The sequence below is a fragment of the Coenobita brevimanus genome, chromosome 51 (assembly GCF_032717465.1).
Source record: "Coenobita brevimanus isolate Jiangsu-jjx chromosome 51, ASM3271746v2, whole genome shotgun sequence".
Taxonomy (NCBI): domain Eukaryota; kingdom Metazoa; phylum Arthropoda; class Malacostraca; order Decapoda; family Coenobitidae; genus Coenobita; species Coenobita brevimanus.
The window spans coordinates 35,293,146-35,310,281 of record NC_137004.1 but is presented as its reverse complement, the minus strand read 5'-3'; the positions used below and the strand labels follow the sequence as shown (position 1 = coordinate 35,310,281).

General features: G+C 40.4%; 1 protein-coding gene across 1 annotated transcript in view; it reads left to right on the top strand.

The window, feature by feature from the left end:
- The first annotated feature begins 4,991 nt into the window (after positions 1-4,991).
- LOC145400207 (uncharacterized) overlaps positions 4,992-17,136 on the top strand; it is a 192,579-nt gene continuing 180,434 nt past the window's right edge. The window contains exons 1-4 of the mRNA XM_080272722.1: positions 4,992-5,033; positions 10,412-10,472; positions 13,145-13,299; positions 15,906-16,067. Coding sequence (XP_080128848.1) covers positions 4,992-5,033; positions 10,412-10,472; positions 13,145-13,299; positions 15,906-16,067 — 420 coding nt within the window. The remainder of the gene's footprint in view (positions 5,034-10,411; positions 10,473-13,144; positions 13,300-15,905; positions 16,068-17,136) is intronic.

Sequence of the window (17,136 nt, the reverse complement as noted above, 5' to 3'; positions counted from 1 at the left end):
ATGTTTCTACAGACTGAAAGGGTGATGTGAACATCTTTTACGGAGGTTTCTAGACAGTCCAATTTTACTAGAGTATCATAATCAAAGAGGCTAATATTTGTTCTCACGGCTTATGGTGAAAGGGAAAAATTAATCTACTGTACAATATCTTTATCATTTCAGGAGCTCTTCTATGCTAGCAGGGGGCGCGGTAGCACAGTGGTAGCGCGCCGGACTCGTAATCGGGGGATTGCGAGTTCGAGCTTCGCCCGGGCTGCCGTGCCGGGAGTGGTAGCTCGCTCCTGTAACCCTAGCGGGGCTATATAGTACAATACAGTGCTTAGCTCGGGGGAACTCCATTTCTCCCATTTTTTATATGCTAGCTAAGTTGTTATTACCATGAAAACGTAATGTAAAAAGTCTGTCCCAGAGAAAGTAATTTGTTCAGCGAAATACCAAAGTTCCTTCCGAGAAAAGAAAGGAGAGGAAGAGCACAAGTGAAGAAAACTATAGAGATTGCAAAGAATAGCAGCAATGAGAGAAGGAAAGAGACAGCTGAAACAGGAACAAGAAATTCTCGGATCCTGGAATTACATGACGACCGAGAAGCAATCCGGATAATGGCAGATAAAGTAAAGAAAAGAGGAATTTAGTTGCGAAATCCTATTTTTTGTGTGTTTGGCGTAAGAATGGAAAGATTAAAGAGAAGGGTAGTCATTATGCAGTCGAAAGAGAGAGAGAGAGAGAGAGAGAGAGAGAGAGAGAGAGAGAGAGAGAGATTCATTAAAACACGAGATTCAAGGTCGGATACGATTGTTAGTGAACGCCTTTAGTGCGATATCCCTTTTTGTTTTATTCTTTACAACGAAATAGCGCGCTTTAGCCAAATAAAATCGTATGGAGATCGCAGGATTGAAGTAACAGATTTTACTTTGCTGAGAATTAATGCTGAGAATTATTGAGCTATTTCATGATAAAGAAAAAATCAGATAAATATATAAAGTAAAGGGAAACTGTTAAAACGTAGTTGAGGATATTTGATGAGGTTTTTATTGACACTAAAAATAGTTACAACTCTCTCTCTCTCTCTCTCTCTCTCTCTCTCTCTCTCTCTCTCTCTCTCTCTCTCTCTCTCATGCATGGTGAAGTGAAGGAAAATGTAGAAAACACAGGACAGTGGAACTGAGATTTTTTTTCTTTTCTTTATAGGGATACATGTTAAAAATGAAGACTAAATCCCCAGCCAAGAAATACAAGCTAGCGGTTGTCAAAAGTCGTATGTCCTCACTACTTGATAAGATTTGACGATAAACTTCAGTTGTTTGTCTTGTACGTCTCATATGTCAAATTCCGTGAGGTGTATTGCACGGATAATTGTACTCTTGAAACGAAGATCATCAAGACGCAGCAAACACCGTAATTCTGAAATTTGCTTATGTAGTCAGTGGGGAGAGAAAACTGTGCTTGATTTCTACACCTTAGGCTTTGTAACTAGGCATGCAGGTTAAGCTACACCTAGGCTAATGCTGACAACTACTTTATACTGGTCCGTGAAAACTGAGGCCGTTCGCCTTTGCTCCATCAGGTTAATAATACGACAGTAAGTGGCATTATTTCTCCAGAACAAAGATTTTCGTGCAGTAGAGCATCGCTGTCGTTCCATCCGCCTCACAACAAGCATGAAACCAGTTATATTGAACATTTGATGATTTCTTTCGTGTCTAAGAGAATGAAAAACTGCGGTAAAATCTCATCAGTTGTCATCCCAACTCTGATTCCCGTCCAAGCGAAAAACGCCTGTCATCCGTTTCCATTAAAAAAGGAGAGGGGCAGGGGAAGAAGAAACAAGATAACATCCCAACGTCGTGGGCAAGTTGTTACCGCCCCAAACTTTATATTACAGTAACACTGCTCTCTCACATCAAACATACCACACCACTTACCCACGTGAATTTTTACTGTACCCACTTCCCAAGTATACACAACTGAGTGACAATCGGCTTGCTTAATACACGATATTCACTTTTCGAGCTTCTGTATCAATTTTTGTGTAAACTGGTGTGTTACTTGTGTGTTTCAGTGTTAGTTAGGATAGTACAAGCGCACATACATTATAAACACTCATTCCACAAGTTTAATTAGGTTAGTTATAAAGTACAAGCGCACATGTATTATTAGCACTCATTTCAAAAATCTGATTGGGTATTAACTGGGTGAAAATGAGATACATCTCTTAATAGGCTGATACGCAAATATACAAACATCATATTCATGCTCTCGGTGATGTAGTTCTGTCGTTAATAAATGGATTAATTGAGTAAAGATGTGATAGGAAACCCTTCACTGAGATTTTCTGAGTGAGGCCAGTAAAGCTTCAGTATCGTCAAAATTACAAAAACTTTCATTACAGAGGAGGCTGCCAGTAAATACGAAGAGGGACTATAGTGTGACACGGTAATAAAGAAGAGGATTTCAATGTATGGTATGCAGTAAAAAAAGAAAAAGAAAGAAAGAAAGAAGTTCACAGTAACGTAAGTAGTAAACACCTGAATGAAAGAGAATTCCACAGTAAGGTAGTCAGTAAAACAGTAAAAAGAAAAAAATAGAAGAAAAGAGGAGAAAAATCAAGGAAGGTATTTCCAAAGTAATGTACAAAGTAAACAAAAAACACACATACAGTAAATAAAGAAGTGTTTTTCAAGCATAGTAGGAGTGGGAAAAAAAAGAAAAATAGAGTGTTTTCAAAGTAAGGGAAGCAGTAAAATGGTGTTAGGCGGGCCCATTCAGTGGACGCCAAGCAACAGCAACCAGGGGCCACTAAATCTTCAAGACGTGGCGGCCACAAGAAAAATGCGACACAACTCTTCTGCAAGGCGGCTGGTATGACTTACGTGCTGAAGGAAGGAGGGAAGAGGGAGGAAGAAGGGGAGAGAAGGAAAGTGGAGGAAGGAAGAAGAGAGAAAGAAAGGAAAGGGAGAAAATGAGGGAAACAGAGAAAGAATTGTGACTTGACTCCACTTCAAGTCTGGTGGCATGACTTACGTGTTGCTGGGAGAAAGAAGTAGAAGGAGAGAGAAAGAGAGAGAGAGAGAGAGAGACAGACAGACAGACAGAGACAGACAGACAGACAGACAGAAAGAAAGAGGGAGAGAGAGACAGAGACAGAGGCAGACAAACAGCCAGACAGACAGACAGATAGAAAGAGGGAGAGAGAGACAGAGACAGAGGCAGACAAACAGCCAGACAGACAGACAGAGACAGAGGCAGACAAACAGCCAGACAGACAGACAGAGGGAGGGAGGGGTCAAGGAAGAAGGAAAAAGTAGGCAAAAGACAAAAAAAAAAAAAATAGATTGAGGAAGGGGAAGAGGACGATAATAGAGTTGGAGGAAAACAAAACACACACACACACACACACACACACACACACACACACACACACACACACACACACACACACACACACACAGGAAAGGGAAGAGGAGATTCTGGGAATGAAAAACTCACGAGGAAAAAGAAAGAAATTTTGTGAGATAGATCGTAAAGAATAATAGAGAAAACTAGAGAATGTGACGGAAGTAGGAAGAAAGGTGGAAAGTTAAGAGATTATATACAATATGGGACAGAAAAGGATATTAAAATGAAAAGGATGAGAAGAAAGGGAAGGGAAGATGGAGATATAAAGGGGGAGAAAAGTAAGGAAAGCAGAGACGAAAAAGAGGAAAGAAAAAGAGGAAGAATGAAGAGAGAAAAAGGTGTAAGAGAAGACACGAATGGAGTTTGAGAAAAAGAGAAGAAAGTGAGAGAGAGAGAGAGAAGGGGGGGGGAGGAAAACGAAGAGGGAGAGCTAAGGGAAGAAAAAATGGCGAAGGGAGGAAGAGATGAGTTGAATTTAGAGGGCGGGAAAGAAGGGTAAAAGATACGCTGGAGAAAAGTGGCGAATGAGAGACGAGAGGAGAAGGGAGAGGCCGAGACGAGAAAAACCGAGGCGGAAAAACTATGGATAAGCCTGGATGAAGACACGAAGAAAATAGGATAGCTGGCCGCGTTGTGGAGGAGGAGAGGGAGGAAAGAGAAGAGGAAGAGAAAAGACGAAGGTAAGGAGGCAGAAGGAAAGGAAATGAGTAGGAGAGAGAGGGGACGAAGATGAGTGTTAGAGTGGAAGAGAAAATGGATGAGGAGAGAGAGGGAGAGAGAGAGAGAGAGAGAGAGAGAGAGAGAGGGTGGAGAATGACGAGCGAAAGTAAAAAGTGACAAGGAAAGATAAGGAGGAAGAGATACGGAAAGAGGAGGAGGTAGAGAAAGGGAAAAAAGAAGAGGAGGGGGGAGAGAAAGAAATGGGTAAGGGGAAAGGAGAATAAGAGGAAACAATAAGAAAAGGGAAGGAAATTGTTGGAAAAGAGAAGATGAAGTAGGAGAAAATGAAAGAAGAGGAGGAGGCGGGAATGAAGTTGTTGACGGAAGACTGTGAAGTTAATCTACGCATTCAGAGAGAGAGAGAGAGAGAGAGAGCAGAGGATGGAAGATAAAACAAAGACCGAGAAAGATAAGAAAAGCAAGAGTGGCACCAATGATGAATAGGAGCGAGAGGATGAGAAAAAAGAAAGAGAAACTGGAGAAGGAAGGAGAGCAAGGTTGTGAAGGTGAAATGTGTAAAAAAAAAAAAAAAAAAAAAAAAACTACGGACAGTGAACGAAAGAAAAGCTAATGGAAAGAATAATAGTTTGCCAATATAACACAGAAAAAAGTGAACGATAGAAAGCAAAGCAATGTTGTTACCTGCGAACGAGAACTAAAGAAATTTAACTTATAGGAGGCAATGACAGGCCATGAAAAAAAGAAGGTAAAAGGAGAATTCACTTGGAGAGAAAAGAAAATAAGAAAAAGAGAGTAAAAAATAGGATATATGCGAAGTATAAATGTCTTCATAGAGACCAGAAAAAGGAGGTATGGACGGGCAAGGAAAGAGGTTAACGAAAAAGAAAAAGTGCTAGAAAACAGAAAATAGAGACATGAGAGAACCACAGGAAGAAGTAGGCATGAGTCAGCGTCAGGTAAGAAATGAAACCAAAGGACAAACGCGGAAGTCAATAAACAGTTTAAAAGGAAAAGTGGAGGAGGAAGAGGAAGAGGAAGAAGAAGAGGAGAAAGAGGAAGAAGGAGAAGAAGAGGAGGAGGGCAGACGGACAGACAAGAAAAATTCTGCAAACCATTAATAAAGGAATAGAAATGTCAAACAAGGATGGCCGATGAAAACCATAAAATAAGAAAAAGAGAGGAAGAGAAGGAGGCGAAAGAGCAGGATACATGATAAAAGAAGACATGGCAGGCCAATCAAGGAACTGAGAGAGAGAGAGAGAGAGAGAGAGAGAGAGAGAGAGAGAGAGAGAGAGAGAGAGAGAGAGAGAGAGAGAGAGAGAGAGAGAGAGAGAGAGAGAGAGAGAGAGAGAGATGGGAAGAGTGAAGATGCATAGGGAGAGGAAAAGAGTAAAGAAAAAAGGAAGGAACGAATCGGAAAATGGCACAGAGGAGAAGGAAGATATATTGGCAGTGAGACGAGGAAAGAGATATAAATAAAGACGTAGAGCGCAGGGGAAAAGGAAAAAGCAACAGACAAAGATGAAAAAAAAAACAGTGAGAAGAAAAAGAACTAGTAAAAGCAAGCAAAATAGCACAGAAAAATTATGTTCAGACAGCACAGAGTTTGACCTTCAAAAAAATACAGTCACATCCTTCCATTTCCACGGACAATGTGTGTATTATCATCCGCATCGGTAGAAGCATTCACGAGATACTTTGCTTCATATTTACCAGAGATACGTAGATACATAGCCTACATAAAAACGGATATATATCACATCTGTTACGCCGTAAGTGTCCCCAAAATGAAAGAGGAAAAAGTAAGGGACACTGAGAGAGACCAAAGTATGTAAGTCAAAAAGAAGGAAGAGAAAAGGGAGGAGTGTGAGAGAAAGAGGAAGGGAGAATGAGTAATGGAGATGAAAAGAACGTAAGGAGAAGAGCGAAGAGAAAAAGAAAGAGAGGCAAAGAAAGAGGAAGGGAGAGTTAGGGAGACCAGGCGCCTGTGATGGGTGACTTCCTTCCTTCCCACGTCACACCCTCTCACCGGCTGCAACAGACCAGACTTTTGTGTTTTTACTCTTCTCTCATGAACCCAATTTATCTCCTTCAAAGCCAAAACGTACTCTTATTATTCTATTCGTACAACCTTAGAACAATTTTATTCCTTCGGTTTGGAAAGTCTCTCCTAAGCTAAATGAAGTCGACTGGAGAGAACAACAATTAAAAAAGGAAAAGGCATCCTCTGGCAAAAGACCTAATATGAGTCTTAGGAAAAACTAGGCCGGTTCGTTTCCTCCTGCCACGTCACGCCCTTTCTCCCGACTGCAGAAGAAAGGTATTTGTTGCTTTGCTCCTCGTTCATAATACAAACATTAAAATCAGGTAGGTAGAAGTACATTCTTCTTTCATTTTATGTCTATGTAGAAATCTGTACTTCTTCTGCTTGTTTGTCTAGAAATTTGCACTTCATTTCTTATTGTCCAGTTACGTCTGTGACACTGTACTCTTTTCTCCTGGTACTAAATTTAGCCGAGGCCGTCGACAACGCTTTTCACAGTGCGTTCTTGCTACATTTTGAAGAATTTATTTAGTTTAGGAACAGCCTTATGTACGAGTAGGCTTCTGCGTCACGTCACCACCTCACCGCGTGTACAAGCCTACTTATTTTTTGTGCCATACTCTCCTCTCACGGCAGGAAATTTTAAAACACTGTTTCTTGAAAAAGCGTGTGTTGCTTTACTTCTCTCTCTGGATAGCAAGCTTAAAATCAGCCTTCTTATTTTTTTCTCCATTTTTACTCTCCACCTGACAAAGGCAGAGGAGGGTGTTGTTTTCACTGGGATCAATAGGTGTCCGTCCATACAGCTGAGTGGCAGGGCGGCTGGCCGGGCATAGAGATTTCGTTTCCGGGCCAGAACTCAGAAAGTATTCACAATAGAGTCATGAAATTTCTCGTAGTTATGCTTTTTATTGTGAACTGGTGACTTTTGGTAGGTAGAATGAGGTGTCTTAAATATATATATTTTTTTAATAAAAGGTAAACAAACAAAAAAGTTCAATGCGACCTGTGCAAGGAGTCTGAAGGACCCAGGTTATGTGTCCTCAAGGCGTTCTCCTTACGCCCACTTTTAAAAGAAAAGGTTGGGGAGGGATGAGGGCAGTTATGTGCTTGTTCAGGTGTGGAGGGGGGTGGGGGTATATGCTTGGTTAGGTGGAAGTTTGCAACCACGTTGCGTTGCCTGTGTTTTGATTTCTCTGGTATTTTAGATTCCCTTTATTTTTGCATCTTACATGACAGGATATTTTACTTTGCTTCTGACTTTTCTCACTGTCAGGTGCTTACTGTTGCCTAAGGTGAGGTCTTTTCCAGTTCCTCGTTTACAGGTAAGCCTCGAGGTTCGAGCAATGTAGCACAGCAGTGTTTGATTGTATTCAGCTTGTTGTACTTTTTCGACTTCATCTTTGTATGAATTCCCAAAAAAATGCAATCGTCTCCATTTTTCTTGTTCTTTTTTTTTGTTGCGATTTTCCCATTTGTCATTTGTATAAATTAGTAATTTTTCTTCCATTTTCTCGAGGATTCTTTCATTTTCATTTCTCTGACGATAGCACCAGTTTCTGTAGAAAATTTTCTGCTTGAGATGCAGATTCCCATGGATGTTAGATTTATACCCAAACAAATACTGGTGACTCATTTTCTCATATTTTCTAGAGATTTATACTTTTTTTTTTCCTCAGCCGTTTCCACCATTCTTCATCTTTTTAATCTAAATATATAATTTCAATTCATATTTTTGCACAAAGTTCCTTCTCCAGTTTTTTTTTCCCCCTGAGCTGTTTCCACCATTCTTCATCTTTTTAATCTAGATATATAATTTCAATTCATATTTTTGCGCAAAGTTCCTTCTCCAAAAAACTGAACCTGAATCGCCTGGGGATGGGAAACTAATTGGAAATTGAATAATTGTGTGGAAGTGTTTTGAAGGAAGTAGTTAACTTCTTATATCCAGTTCCGTACTTTTTTTGCTTATTGTTAATTTCATACAGGTGTCGGCTACAGATTAAATCACACTTTCACAATTACAAATCCTCCCAGATTTGAATATAATCGTCTTTCTGTGGCATTATCATTAGTAGTAGTTGTAATAGTTTTAGTAGTAATAGTATTTCATCGAACTTCAGAGGGTTAAGATTTTTCTAGTCCTGAGAAATTTGTTCCCTTTTCTCTCTCCACTGGTGAACCTTCTCAAAAAACCTAGAACATACTCCATCCATTCGTCCATCCATCCATTGATCATCCACACCTTTACAGATTCACCAGGAGTGTTGGTCCCCGAGCCTAGGCAACTTAGTGTCTACTGAAGGCGAGGGTGATGCTTTCCCCTCTGATGTACACCCATATAGGCGGCATCATGTTGGAGCGCCGGAACCCACTAGACCACTACTAGATCACCCAGCGTCGCTTTTTCGAAAACTGCACTTCTCTTGCTTCCTTTGTAGAAACACTTTATTTTTTACCTGGTTTGAAAATAACCTGTACAATATATTCATGTTCTAAAAATTTTACACCTCATTCCGCTCCTAGAAAAAGCGCGTTTTTCCTTGCTGTTCACAGAAATAAAACTAAATGTACTCATCATTTTTATACTTTTCGTGATGCTGCTGCTGCTGCGAAATGTATGCACTGTATTTGTGTCATATTTTTTTGCACGGACAATATTATATCATGCTTCGCCGCTTTTACACGCGTCCCCTGTCAACATAGAAAACATGTATAAGTATGTCTGCGTTATTCATGTTGCGTATGTGCGCACGTATATTTGTATGCATGTAAGGGAGTGCATATACAAGTGAGCGTTGATGCGTGGCCCTGTCTTCCTTGGTCTCATTTCTTTCGCCAGACTGTCTCTCCTTTTTTGTCTTCCTCGCATCTCGTTCGTCTTCTTAGTTGTCTTTCTCATTTCTCTTTTGTGTGTGTGTGTGTGTGTGTGTGTGTGTGTGTGTTTTGTCTTTTTCGCTTCTGTTTGGTCTCTTTTTTTTTTTTCGTCTGTCCCTTCTCATTTGTCTGTCTTGCCCCTCTTTGTTGTGCCTACTATTCTGTCTGTTTGGAATTTTTCTTTTGTGTTTTTTCTCTCTCTCTCTCTCTCTCTCTCTCTCTCTCTCTCTCTCTCTCTCTCTCTCTCTCTCCTTTCTTCCTATGGCCTCCAATCTTTCAGGCGATAAAAGGAGACCTTGAACTTGGTCCTCTATCATTTTTCTTTGGCGTGAGCGATTCTTATTCTGCTTTGTGCCTTTGACCTCCATTTCCTGTGTGTGTGTGAGTGTGTGTGTTTGTGTGTGTGAGAGAGAGAGAGTGAGAGAGAGGGGGGGAGGAGGGAGACTGCATATGTTTCTTTGTTTTTCGGTCATATTACTAGACTAGATATGCATTTATATCCTATGCTGTCTTCCCCCATCTTACCCCTCCATTTCTTATTCACTCCCATCTCCTCTTTCCCAGTATTTCTTGGTATCTCATTCACCAGTTCTCTCCTTACCCCCGAAAATTGCACGTAATCCTGGCACGCAAACTCTTCCATCTCACTGCATTTTCCACGGCCCCCTGCAGGGCGTTTGGGATCATACTGTCATTTTCCTCATCGTTCCTCCCTTCACCTTCATATTTTCCCTCATGAAGACCCCTTTTTCCATTATCTCTGTCATGTGTCACTCCTCCTTTCATCATATTATCTAGTCTGGGCAATTCTTCGCCTTTCATATCCCCTTCAATTCTGTTTATTCATTACCCTTGACACCTATCCTTTGCTTATCATCATCATAATCACCATCATCATCATCATCATAGCTGTTATTATTATTATTATTATTAGTAGTAGTAGTAGTAGTAGTAGTAGTAGTAGTTGCAGTATTGTTTTGTATTGTTGTTGTTATGTGTGCTGTTATTATCATTACAGATTTATTATGTATCATCGTAGATTCTTTTTATCTTTTTCACTTCCTTATCTCTCTTCGTTTTTCATTCTTGTGTTTCTTGACTTTCCTTTTTCCTTCATTTCCTGATTATACACACTTAACTTTCCAATCTCACCATATCGCCTACGTTATTTAACTCTCCTTTTATTTTAACATCACGACCACAAACAGTGATGGTTCTTATTTTTACCGGTAGTTGTAAAATGATGAATAGAAGTAAATAAGTTGAAACATATGTTAAAAATCGGTGCGCAGGTTTTTACCTCTCTCTCTCTCTCTCTCTCTCTCTCTCTCTCCACCCCCTAGCTTCCCGGAAAATAAGCAATATCCATAAAAGCACTTAATGCAGTCCCCATAACCGTCCATTACTCTCCAGATCCACAATACCCCGAGTAAAGGTGAATGGAGAGGGGTATTTACTGAAGTATTGGACCGAAGTTGGTGTTTACCCTTATGAGCTCTTGGAAAATGGACCCGTTCTGTGCGTTCAGTATTCGCTCTGTGTGGTCCATGGCCCGTATCCTTGAACTGTCTTTGAGTTGTGTGTAAGATCGTTCTGTATTTCATGGAGCTTAAGTTTTCTGTAAGTCGGTTTTGAAGTTCATGGATTGTCTTGAGCTTTATTTTCGGGTAAGACCGCGTTGTATTTAATGGATTGTTTTGAGCCTTAGTTTCGTATAAGATCGCTTTGTCTTGATGTTCGTCTTGTTCTTCATGGACTGTCTTGAGCTTCAGTTTCGTTTAAGATCATTCTGTATTTCACCTTGGACTGTCTTGAGCTTCACTTATCATTCTTCACCTCATGGATTATAGTGAGTTTCAATTGCTCAGCTCGTTCTAAAGTTCTTGCAATAACTGCGTCTCCATAACAGTTAATTATTGCTGAAAATCATGGGCTAATACTTTTGCATATTCACTCCAGTTTTGTTGTGCAGTGTGTGATAGCAATTTGAGTAAAAACAAAAGTATAGATAACTGTGTTCACCCTATGCAGTTCAAGGAAAGTGTTCATAAGTGGTATAGACCAGTTTCCCGGATGAAGATATCTCAAAAACAGTTTATTATTTTCAGGAATTAATTTGGTTCCCCTCAACAGTTAATCATCAGGAATAATTTTGTTTTATCAATTTTTATCTTTTCTTTCCACATTGGTTCTAGTTGGGATGCGAAGTGTTTGGTACCTGTGTGACTGGAGAAGGTAGGAAAAGGCAGTCTTATAAAACACAAGTGAAGCACAGGAGTATTTATGAATTAGGATACTTGTATACTATTTCTGTCCTTTTAATATAATCGTATGAGTAAAAAGATATAACCCAGTCATTCCGATGACGAATTTTCTAGACTATTGTCTGCTGACTCCAGACGATTTTCATACATCGTAGGATAAGCTTTTCCAGTACAGCGGGGCACATTAAGGCTTTATCCTATATTAAAAACGGTTTCCCAAAAGTTGAAAAAAAAGAATCGTCTGGGGGAAGCAAAATAAATCAACACGTCACTGGGTTGAAGAGATCATGTGTGAGTAAGTAATATTCATTTAAACAATCAAAGGTCAAGAAAGTTTCAGAACGCGACTTCAAGCTCCTCTTTGGTTGCGTAATGGCACCAGTGTAGTTCCTAAGCTCGCTGTTGACACTAGGGTATGCGAAACCTTTTCCAGGATTTACTCGCTGTATTGTGCGTGTGATGGATGTGGACGTGAGCTGTAATTCAGCCTCCTTTACCGTTCATTATGTCGGTTGTTCTCGGAAGAATTTTCATTTTGGCAAGTGTAGGACAGCTCCCGAACCCACATCTCACAGTTCCCTTGACTACAATTGTGCATTAATCATTGGGTCACCAGTGTTTGGTCATGTTCGCGCCGCTGTTCTTGTTTTCTTTCTTTCTTTCTTTTTTTTTTTTGGCCGTGTTGCATTATACTTTTACGGGCTTTGTTTCTGTCTGGGTGTTTTTCGGGTTTCGGGTTCTGATAAAAATTAACTAAAGCAAGGAGCATACTTCTCAAAATCGATGCTTTCACACCCACGGGTTTACTTGATGTTTAAGAATTTACACATTTTGCCAGGTTTAATTCTATCTGTTTTCAGCCTAAATTTCCGACTTGTACTCAAAAGATATCCCCGGGAAAGGCGAACCCCTAGTCCGAACATTTTTCCTTGTGCTACATTGTATTTCCGTCCCTGCTTTCTGTAATGCAGTGTTTTCGTTATGCTCACCTGTACAAGAATCACGTGCTGATATATTCTTTCCGGATGTCTGGTTATGCCCTGTTTCTCAGTATTCAGCTTGTCTTTCATTGTCTCTACCGAATCTCCTTTGCTCCTCGACATTTTCAATCCTGCCATGCTCACCTTTCCCGTTTGTCTCGCACCATGTCCTTCCGTCATTCTTTACCCTTCGCTTTTCTCTCGTACGTTGCCCACCGCCTTCTTCACCTCTCTGTCTTTCTTGTACCAGGTCACCCATTCCTTGCTTGCCCCCTTTTCCGTTGTACATTGTCACCTATCCCGTACTTGCCCCACGTTCATGTGTGTTGTCCCCTGTTCCTTCAGTGTCTGAAATCATCTCTGTTGTGACCTTGCTTTCATTATCTTTCTTGCACCATACCTCACATCACTTCCTCGCCCAGCACTCTTCTTACTTGTATAATGTCATCCCAACCCCAACCCCCTTTTTTTTTTTTTTTTTTCCCTTCTCTTCTTTCCGTCTCCTCATGTCGTCTTTCCTTCTAGCTCTCCATTTCTGTCGTATATTTTCCCCTTTTCTTTTACTACCTACCCTTTTTATACATTGTTAATGTTTGACCTGACGCTCCCCATAACCGCCCACTAATAAACTTTGCCTCTCCTTCACTGCCCACTCGTCTTCTCTTATCTTCCCCATCCCTTCTCACTTGTATCTCTTTCTTCTTTCTCCTGTCCCTATTTCCAGTTTCTTACTCTACCCGTTGCCCCACGCAACCACATCCAGTATGCAGTATTAACACAGGCATTCCTTCATTACACTCTCTTCCGCCATATCAACCTTTCCTCTCTTGTATCCCGTCCCCTAGTCCTTCCTCTCCCCCTCATTCTTTTGCCACCTTCGTATCCTGCCTGATGCCCCCCAGAATCACGTCCAATAATAAGCGCAGCCTCTCCTGTTGCCTCCACAGAATCTGGTGCCTGGGTCGGGGTAGAGAATAATACACTGGTCAACGTGAAGGCGCAGCTCGGTTACACCGCCTTCCTTCCCTGCTCCGTCCGCATGATCGGCGACAAACAGGTGAGACGAGAGAGAGAGAGAGAGAGAGAGAGAGAGAGATGTGAATTAAGTCAGGTGATAGTAATATAGGAGAGGTGAAAAGCAGGTGATTTGGTGGTGTCACTAAGTTTGGTGATAAGGTGAGTTATATTCGACATTAGGACATTTGTAGGTTAATGAGAAAACTTATATTCCCCTGAAGCAGCTCGTTAGCGAAACTGGACAGGGTATACAGTATAATTTTGTCCCTAGCTTGTTTTTCTCATCACCCTCATTTAAAGTGAGTTAGGTGATAATAGGAAGGAAACGTGATAAAGGAGACAGTTAAAAGGCGGAGAAGTTAGGTAATAATAAGTGAGAGGTGTTTGATAGGTAAGGTGAGTGATACGGTGAAGTAATTAATAGCTGGGAAAGGTAATGGACAGGTGCAAAGTGTGACGAGGTGGTGAATAATAGTAGGTGGAAAGGTGATGAACAGGTAAGTCTGATGATGAGGTGCGCTAGGTAGTAATTGGCAGGTATTTTGATGGAGAGGTACGACTAATAATAAGGTGATTTGAGTAATAGAAGTTAGAAAGGTGATGAACAGGTAAGAAGGTGATCAGTTGAGATATATAACAGTAAGTGGCAGGGGTGATAACTAATGAATAGGAGAGAGAAATGATGAACTGATAAGCAGGTTGGAAAGGCAATAAACAGATGAGACAGGTGATACTCAGGTGGTTCACAAATGCGACAGGTATAAGGTAAGAAGTAGGCTAAGACATGTGAAAAGGGTCGGACTAACAATCGCATTTTTCAATTCTGTTTGGAAGCCTAATTCCATAAATATCCATCCAATCGTTTAGGAGTCTTGATATTTCTAACAGCCTGATATTTCTAACAGCCAGATGGTAGGTCGATAAGCGGCGGATATGCTCTTCCCACTTGATTGGAAAGTTTGATGATGATAGTAATAACGACGAAAACTGCAAAATAATATCTGTTAATCTAAATAAAATGCAATACGAAGAGAAGTAAGGTGTAGGGCGAATATCCAATCTTACGTAACTCAGAAACCCCAAGTGGAGTATTTTTTCGTCTTTGCACAACTTGACATCTGACTTGAACTTCAGAAAATGTCAGCCACAATCCAAATACCAACATGATGGAAAAAGTTCCATTGGTGATGGTGAATAATGGACTGTGAGCGGCAGCAGCGGCAGCATCAATGTGATTTTTTTTAATGTCAGGCAGTCTACATACAAAAAATCTCTCTCTCTCTCTCTCTCTCTCTCTCTCTCTCTCTCTCTCTCTTTCTGTCTATTCCAAGACGCTTTAATCCCGCAAGGGGTGGTCAAAAACAAATCATCCCCACGTCGCTCTGTCCTCTGCCATTTGTTTGCATTCCCTCCCTTATGTATCTCTTCACTCCATTCCTCCATCTCGTCCTTGGTCTCCTCCCCCCCTCCTCTCTCCATCCAACACATTTTCATTAAGTCTTCTGCTCCGTCGCTCATTTCCACCGAGAAAATAAAACAAATAAATATTAACAGGTAAAGCTGAATAATGTAGAGTAACAGTAATAAGAGCAGACCGCCTTGCCCCACCCCGAGATGCTTTGCTTTAGAATACTCTCAGTAGACCTTATCCAGCTTTCATTTTGATCATTGTGAATATAAGATTGACTGGAGGACAGGCGATGAGCGTGGATGTGTGAAGTATTTCGGTTTCTGCAGTAACTTGACGATGTGTGTGTGTGTGTGTGTGTGTGTGTGTGTGTGTGTGTGTGTGTGTGTGTGTGTGTGTGTGTGTGTGTGTGTGTGTGTGTGTGTTCTGCAGCATTGCATTATTACATTATTACGGCATAATAATATTATTATGTTGTTGTTGTTGTTTTTTCTTCTTCTTCTTCTTCTTCTTTTTCTTATTATTATTATTATTATTATTATTAATGTTGTTGTAGCTGATGACGATCTAACGAAATTCCTTACTTTGACAAGAAATTAAACTTGGTATTTGAATTTAAAGATATAGTATATTAATATTGACGATTAAACATTTTCACCGGCAAATAAAAGTATTCGCAGTTTCATGGATGAAAGTTTTAATTTTGAAAGTCAGGCTAGTAGCTATATTATTGTGGAAAAATAATTAACTTTTGCCAAATTAATAATTATTAGCTGGCAGAAAGGGTTGGATATAAAAGTTCAGAATTTTGGGTCAGGTCTCTCATTTAGATGTACAGTACTGTATATTAGATGATGTTACTGCCATATCTCGCTATAATGAAACTGTTATCACCCTGATAACAGGTTATCTCTGTTGTCTTCCAGCTAAGTTAAATCACTATATCTCATTTAAAACAAAATTACATAGAACTGTGTTAAGTAATGATAGATTACTTAAGTACCGTAATTATAATAGATTACTTTCTTTTTATATTGCGTCATTTTTCTCATTCACTCATCCCAGTCATTTTCCCTGATCGTCATCATTTCGTCTTTTCCTTTCAATTTAGTATAATACATCATCTTTACTTTGTCATCTTTATATTCCTCTCACCTCCCTAGGCATCTCTCACTTACCTCAGTATTATTTCTCATTATTTATCCTACTAAAGGTGGCTGCCCATTACGTCCCAACAGATCTCGTGGATCAGACGGCGGGACTGGCACGTACTGACCTCTGGCGTCTTCACCTACACCAACGACGAGCGGTTCGGCGTCACACACAGAGATGGCGCTGACGACTGGACGCTTTCCATCAAATATCTCCAGGCCAGGGACAACGGCACGTACGAGTGTCAGGTGAGAAAGAGGGGAGGAGAGAAAAATAGGTGGCCAGAGAATAAGAAAGAAAGGTCGCTGGGAAGAACAGAGACACAGAAAGAAGAACGGAGAACTAAGTGTGAATGGAGTGAGGAGGACACAAGGAGAAAAGGTGGGTAATAAGAACAGATAATAAGATAATGATATAGGAAGGAGAGATGTAGCAAAGGTAGAGTAGAACAGAGAGTGGAAGAGCGAGTTTCAAGTTTGCTGGGGATGAGAGGACTTGAGCGATGAAGGAAAGGGCAAAAGGTTCGTGAGAGGAATAGAGCAGAGAAAGAGAGAGAGAAAAAAAAATATGCATACAAGTGAGTGGAAGGAGGAGAAGGAGCATATACTGTAACAGTGATAGTGGAGAGACCAGAAAGTAGAAACCTGGGTTGGAATATCAGATAACAAGATAATGAAGGAGAAATAAGAGACTTGCAGAAGGCCAGAGGGAGGAGGGAAGTAGGAAAGACACGGGAGAATGAAGGAAAGAAAGGAGGAAGGGAAGAAAGTGATTAATAAGAACATATGGATGAGTGCTGAGTGAAAAGAACTTACGGGTGAAAAAGATTCTCGAGAAGAACAGAGAACGGATGTGGGGGAAATGAGAGAGGGAACGAGGGAGGGTAGGCAAGAGGACGTAAAGTTGGTTGGATAGGTCATATGGAAGAAGGGCGTGGAAAAAAAGATTAAGAAGAGAGGTGGGAAAAATATATAGGAACATATTTATAATAAGTTAAAGTTAGAATACTTGACGATGAGTACTTGACCAACCACTTCCAGTCAAATGACATTTTTATTTTTTTTCACGTCATATTCCTAGAGTCAAAGGACGAGTCAGATGATGAGTGTGGTATGGCCCCCAACCACATTTTTTTTTTTTTTTTTAATTTCTTCACGTGTTGCGTCTGAATTACGTTTACCATGTTTCTACGTATTCTATGACACTCTTTCCAGAAACCTTTTCAGTGACGATGACGGCAACTTTTGTATTTTATTCTTTTTACTACTATGAATTCAGGATAGAGAGCCCTCGTAGTGAAGGAGTTTACAAAGGCGC